The 7,065-nt window shown below is 35.8% G+C and overlaps 1 protein-coding gene across 1 annotated transcript; it reads right to left on the bottom strand.

Annotated features, from left to right (window-relative positions):
• Window positions 1–1,725: 1,725 nt before the first annotated feature.
• On the bottom strand, window positions 1,726–3,698 carry LOC145039088 (uncharacterized). Its single transcript, XM_078987216.1, has 8 exons — window positions 3,533–3,698; window positions 3,221–3,446; window positions 2,891–3,050; window positions 2,532–2,602; window positions 2,369–2,446; window positions 2,188–2,275; window positions 2,041–2,096; window positions 1,726–1,954 (listed from the first exon to the last, which is right to left on the bottom strand). The coding sequence occupies exons 1-8, from the start codon at window positions 3,596–3,598 to the stop codon at window positions 1,884–1,886; spliced, it is 816 nt and encodes a 271-aa protein (XP_078843342.1). The 5' UTR covers window positions 3,599–3,698; the 3' UTR covers window positions 1,726–1,883.
• Window positions 3,699–7,065: the final 3,367 nt, after the last annotated feature.

Here is a 7,065-nt window from a genome sequence, read left to right as displayed (position 1 = left end):
TCTTAATATATAATAATCCAACAAAAAAGAATTAATACAATAAAAAATAAATTCAAAAAAAAAATATTAAAAAAATTAATAATAAAAAAGTAATATTTATTAACATATAAATATAATATATTAAAAATAATATTTATTAATATATAATAAATCAATAAAAAATAATACAAGAAGTAAAAAGTTAAAAAGAAAAAAGTAATTCAATTATTTAATATTTCAATAAAATGAAAAATAATAATTGCATAATTGGTCCTTATAATTTGGTAAAAAGATAAAAGTGCAGAAATAGTCCTAGGTTAAATCCATCATTTGCCAAAAGTTAACAACCATGTTGTTAAACTTAATGAAGTGAGGACCAAAACCACAATAAAACCATCAATTAGGGACATTTTTTGCTAATAAACTTTTTTTAGACGTTACCCACAGAAATTGACAAAGCACAGGGACTATTTTTGCAATTTTGTCTAGAAAAAACAATTCATGTTATAGGTGAGAATAACTTTTTTTTTTTTTGTTAAACTAAAATCAGATTGAAAGTTTTGATTTTTTTATTTCAGAATAGGGATGAGAATTTGGCGCGAAAACCCGAACCGAACCGAACTGAATTAGGCCCGAATAAGCAATTCGATTCGATTTTCGGATATCTATATTAGGCTTATTCGGGTTTCGGGTTATTCAGTTCGGGTTACCCGAATAAGGGCTTATTCGGCCCAAATGGACCGAACCAAATTAGAAAAGTCACATAACTCACATTTTTTTTTCCCTTGACCGATAACTTATTCGGTCTTGTACTTATATACTTATATATAGATTTTTGGATGTTTTGGTGTTTAATGTTTAGTGTTTAATATGTTGCTTCATAACTATATCTTAAGATTTTGGTGTTTGTATTTTATATTTTAATCAAGAATAGTTAATCCATGCCGTGTGTATATTCTTAGTTCACAAATTCTAACTCTTTTTGCACCTTTGGACAATTATATATACTTTGTATTATTTTTAATTAACAAATTTGTTTTTTTAAAAGATTTGTTATGAAATCATAAAATACAAAGATCATACAAAATACAATATTTATAATCACATTGTAAATGTTATTTGGGTTATTCAGGTTATACAATAATAATAGGTTATTTTACATGTTATTTGGGTTATTCGGGCTGAAACCGAACCGAACCAAATAAAACCCGAACCAAACCAAACCCGTATTGCATATTTGGTTCGGTTTTCGGTTCATACAAATACCCTTATTCGGTTCTCGAGTTATTCGGATTTGGGACGGTTCGGTTCGGTTCTAGCCCAAATAACATCCTTATTTCAAAAAATATCAAACCATTGGTTTTTTATTTCGGTTTCGGTTTCTTTTTTAAATATATTTTACAGGGTTATGTTTTTTTATTTAATAGATTTTTTTTCATCAACAAATGTTGCTAAAATTTAACACTAATAAATAATTTGTTAAAACATTTAGTTATTGAACTTTTTTTAGAGGAAAACGAACTTTCGATTTTGTTCACATTTAGTCACTAATTTTTTTTTCATTATTTCATAAGAGTAAATTACAGTTTCAACAGTTCAGTAGGAAATAAATAATGAAAAAAAGTTAATGACCAAAGCCTACAAAATGCCAAAAAAGAAAAATAAAATACATTAATCAATTTAATCGATTTAATATTATAATTTTATGATTATTATATTACTTTAGTGGTTAAATCGACACAATAATAAATATATAATCTAAACTTATATTAATTGAAAACGATATGTTAAAACTTAAATTAATTGAAACGATACGTTAAACCTAGACAATCCAAATTAAGACCTTTTTTTATCCAATTAAGACCTAAACAATCCAAATTAAGTGACTTGACTTATTACAAGCATCATCTTTTATCTTTTCGTTGAAGCTCATCCATCAAAAGATGTGCCACCGATTCATAACCCATCTCCCGAGCTACACAACAAAAACAAATTCATCTATCAATATATACAGTCTATGACTGATTTTGACACAAAAGAAAAAATAAGTCAAAGTCAAACCTCTGTATATGGCAATCCCAGTTGGCACCATTTTTCTCTTCTTTAGGCAGAAAGAGCTATATAAATAAGAGATATCAAATGAGAATTACAGAAAACATGTTGCATTTGATAAGGGTGAAAAGGGTAATTGATAATGTTTGTTTGTACCTATTACATATCCAATATGGTTTGCTTCCTTCTTCTTCTATGCAGTGAGGGCATTTCCATTGCTTGTTATTTCTCACTTCTTCCATTTCTGCCACAACATTAACTAATGATTTTAATAACTTTGCAAAAATCTCATCAAAGTATAAACTAAATTTAGGTTTTTATCTGAGCTTTGACTTACCTTCACCATATCTGATCTTGAGGCAAGCTCGACAAAGAACACCATTGGTAGAATGACACACAGAGCAATCTGTCTTACCTGTGTGTGAATATGAATATGTGTGTGTTAAAATCAAAATTAACCCAATTCATTCTAAAAGAGCATTTTTAGAACATACACTAACCTAGACATGGTTGATCAACATCAAGGTCAGTGCACCTCTTACAGTCTTCTTCACCACACAGTTTCTTTTGCCTATACAATCCAGTTTTTGAAATTGCATGATTAAAACCCAAATTGTCATTTTGTTTGAAGATGATAATTAATCACTATAAAAGATTGACAAATTTTGAAATAGTGTAAAAGTTTTTTTCATTTTCTCATTAAAGCAAGAACCACAGCAGATTGAGAAACACGAACAAGCCAGTTTAACTTGTGACAGGAAATAATATGAAATTGATGGTTGGATCTTGCAAAGACCAGATGCAACCCGCATAACTAAAGGAACATGTAGAGAAGGAAAGTGAAAGTGTAGAGATGGACCTGCAGAAATGGCAGCAAATCCCAAAAACAGGGTCGTAAACGCTTCCCCTACCCTTGCTCATGCATCGTCTTTCAGATGATACCTCTGCAGAACGACACAATCTCCAATCAACGAAAGGAGCATTGGCTGGCCTCTTCTCATCCTCTTCAGAAACATCACCTGTGTCATAAATTGATATTAGGAACAACGATTTACATGAAGACACCAACACACCAGAGTTTCCCCCAAATCGTTGCATGCTAGTCACAAATTCCAGATCCATTCTGTATCTGAACGTATTTAGTGTAAATGAAAGAATACGAGTAGTGGAAGGGAAGAAAGAGAGAAACCATCTGAGAGCTCGGTGTCTGGATCTGCAAGAAATCTGAGAGATCGGCCTACAGAAATCGAGGCATCCGAGGAATTAGGGTTTACTTGTTTCAACCGGTTGGAGCGGCGCAAAGGAACGCTACTGTAATCAACCTTTTGCCATTTTCTCTTTGGTGATTTTGCAGGAGTTGTTATTAATCGAAGCTCGGATATTGTCTTTTGTAGTCCTAAGGAAGCTAGTCGAGCCTGTGAATTGGACCAACTTCAGTATCATTGTGCTTAATTAACACAGAAAAATAGAGTGTGAGAGTAAGAATGGAGGAGAAAGAGACCTGATTTTCAGAGATGCGGGCATTTCGCATGTCTTCATAGTCGCTTTTTGCTGGAAACCTTCCCATTCTTTTGTTTTCTTCAATGACGAGAGGAGAAACAACACTACAGTGTGAAGTCCTAACGGATAGAAATTTTGAATTTTAAAAGGGGCGATTTCTCCACCAACATTGGTGGGCTGCTTTTTATAATGATAATGATTTGAAACATGCAAACTAATTTTATATTTTAATTTTATAGTCGTACATATTAACTTATAGAATAATTTTTTGTGTTTAATTTAATTGTTAATTTGTTGAAATTATTTAAAAGTTACTATTATGGCCGATGATAGAGGGTTTTTTTTGTTTATTATTTTAGAACGAAAAATCTAATACACTTTTAGACTGCTCATTAAATTCATTTATATCCACAATAGAGCTTGAACCCTTAACCTCAAGGCATCACTCCTACTGAGAACTTGAAACCATTCCTTGGTAGTTGTTTTTATCGGTCTGAAAACTGACGTCACTATACCCTCTCGCCCTTAAGTCATCACTCCCACCGAAGACTAGAAACCATGCATTGGTCATCCGAAGGTACTTTAAAATATTCTTGATTGCGGTCCAGTGTGCTTTGTCAGGGTTCCCTTGATATCTCCTGACCATGCTCAAAGCGAAGATCACATCAGAGCGAGTAAAATTCATCACGTACATGATCGAGCCAACTGTGGAAGCGTAAGGTACTCGGCTCATCTCTGCTATCTCGACTTCGATACTCGGACTTTGAGTTTTATTCAACTTGGCATTACTTTGGATTGGTAACTCCCCCTTCATAAAATTCTCCATACTAAAACGTTTTAGTACCTTGTCCAAGTAAGTATTCTGACTAAGTCTTATTAGTCTTTTACTTCTGATTCTCACTATCCTTATTCTGAAAATATAGGCAACCTCTTCGAGGTCCTTCATAGTGAAACACTTCCCAAGCCAGAACTTGACTTCCTACAGGATCGGGATGTCGTTTCCTATGAGTAGTATGTCATCGACATACAATACGAGGAATCTAACTATACTCCCAATGGATTTAACATACACACATGATTCATCCTCACTTCGCAGAAAACCAAACTCATTGACTTTCTCATCGAAACAAAGATTCCATCTGCGAGATGGTTGTTTTACTCCATAAATGGATTTATCAAGCTTACACACTATATTGGGTTTGTCCAAATTCACTAGTGTACTATCACTAATGAACGTATCCTCTGCTGTAGTAATATGAAAACCATAAAACTGGGGTTTAACCCTAACTCTCTTGGAACGTCTAAGAGGTAAGGACTCGTCAATCGGTTCAACCGGAGTTTCCTCTTCGGGTTGAGTGTCAGCGTTAGAGGTTACTTCATCGTTCGGCTCTTGAAGTTCTTCAAGATCGATTTGCCTCCCCCTGTCCCCTTGGCTTATGAGTTCTCGTTCTCGGAAAACCCCTCTCCTCACAACGAAGACACACATGGTCACTCGGTCTATAGAAGAGATATCCAAAGGACTTCTGCGGGTAGCCGATGAAAATATACCGCTCACTACGAGGTTCGAGCTTGTCGTGAGTCTCTCGTCTTACGAAAACCTCGCAATCCCAAACCTTGATATGTGCCAATGGGGGAGGTTTCCCTGTCCACATCTCGTGAGGTGTTTTGGCAACCTTCTTTGTAGGGACTAAGTTAAGGATATGGACGATAGTCTCTAAGGCATACCCCTAGAATGAGATACGTAACAAAGCATGACTCATTATGGAACGAACCATGTCTAGCAAGGTTCGATTGTGCCTCTCAGCCACACCATTCAACTGGGTTGTCCTCGGTGGCGTCAGTTGCGAAACGATTCCGCATTCCTTGAGGTAGTCGTGGAATTCAAGACTTAGGTACTCTCCTCCTCGATCGGATTGAAGCATCTTGATTTTCCTGCCCAACTGATTCTCCACTTCTTGTTTGAACTCTTTGAACTTTTCAAAGGTCTCTTACTTGTGTTTGATTAAGTACATATACCCATATCTACTATAATCATCGATGAAAGTCACATAGAAGCGGTTCGCATCCCTTGTAGTGGATCTAAAGGGCCTACACACATCGGTGTGTATGAGATCCAATAAACCTTCACCCCTTTCACAAGTGTCAGTGAAGGGTGACTTGGTCATCTTTCCAAGCAAACAAGACTCGCACATGTCATTGTCCCTAAGGTCGAATGGCTCCAACACTCCTTCCTTTTGGAGTTAGGCTAAGCGTTTCTTGTTGACATGTCCAAGACGACATTGCCACAAACATGATTTATCCAAACTATTGGAAGAATAGATACACAACACATCATTTCCTAAGTTATCTACAACCATCAAAGTTTCATATATTCCATTACAAGGCAATATAACACCATTAAGATAAGCATCAACAGAACCCATTTCATTATCAAATGAATATCTAAACCCTTGTCTATACAAACCATGAAAAGAAATGATGTTTCTTGCCATATCTGGTGAATAGCAAAAATTATTTAAATCTAGTCCTAATCCATTACTAAGCACTAAAGAATAAACTCCAATCTTGGTGACAAGCGACGATCTTTTGTTCCTCATGATCAAGTTTACTTTCCCATGCTCCACATCCCTATTTCTTCTTAGGCCTTGTAAGTCAGAACAAATGTGAAAACCACATCCTGTATCAAGAACCCAAGAAATAGCATGTGATGAATCATTAGATTTAATAGTGTAAATACCTGCTTAGGATGGCTTGATCTTTCCATCCTTGATGTCTTGCAGATATTTTGGGAATCTTCGTTTTCAATGCCCTATTTCATGGAAGTGAAGACACTGTGTATCCTTGGGGGTTGGAGTTGGGTTTAGCAGAACTAGCCTTAGTTCCATTAGAATAGGTGCCATCATGGGACTTTCCCTTATAATGGCTCTTTGAGGGAGCCTTCCTTTTCTTACCCTTTCCTTGCCTAATTTCCAAGATTGGGGTAGCAGCAGGAGTAGGAGTTAATGCAACAAATTTGTCTTTGAGGTTGCTCTCAGCAGTCCTCAGCAAGCCTTGAAGCTTCCTGAAAGTGACCTCCTACTTGTTCATGTGGTAGGTCATGCGAAACTGGTTGTAGCAAGGAGGCAAGGAGTAAAGGATGATGTCAATTGCCAGCTCTTCATCAAAGTTAACATTTAACTTTAGCAAGCGATCGACATATCTCTGCATCTTTTTGCAGATGAGCAGCAAGGGACTCTCCATTACCCATTTTTGTAGTGATCATCGAAGTGATGATCTCGTACCTTTCTTTCTTAGCGCTTTGGTGGTACCGGTCCAGTAGATCTTGATGCATCTCATAGGGATACATGTCCTCATAGGACTTTTGGAGTTCTGCACTCATGGTCGACAACATGATGCAATGAACTTTCGTGGCATTATGCTCATGGGCCTCATAGGCAACGATCTCTTCAATAAAGGCAGTGTTGATGTTGATTTCATTCAGCTTATTATCGAGTACATACTCCTTGTCCTCGTAATGAGTGACCATTTGAATGT

The sequence above is a fragment of the Lactuca saligna genome, chromosome 4 (assembly GCF_052625555.1).
Source record: "Lactuca saligna cultivar CGN05327 chromosome 4, ASM5262555v1, whole genome shotgun sequence".
Classification (NCBI taxonomy): Eukaryota; Viridiplantae; Streptophyta; class Magnoliopsida; order Asterales; family Asteraceae; genus Lactuca; species Lactuca saligna.
The sequence above is the reverse complement of the archived record's forward strand: the minus strand, read 5'-3'. Positions and strand labels throughout refer to the sequence as shown.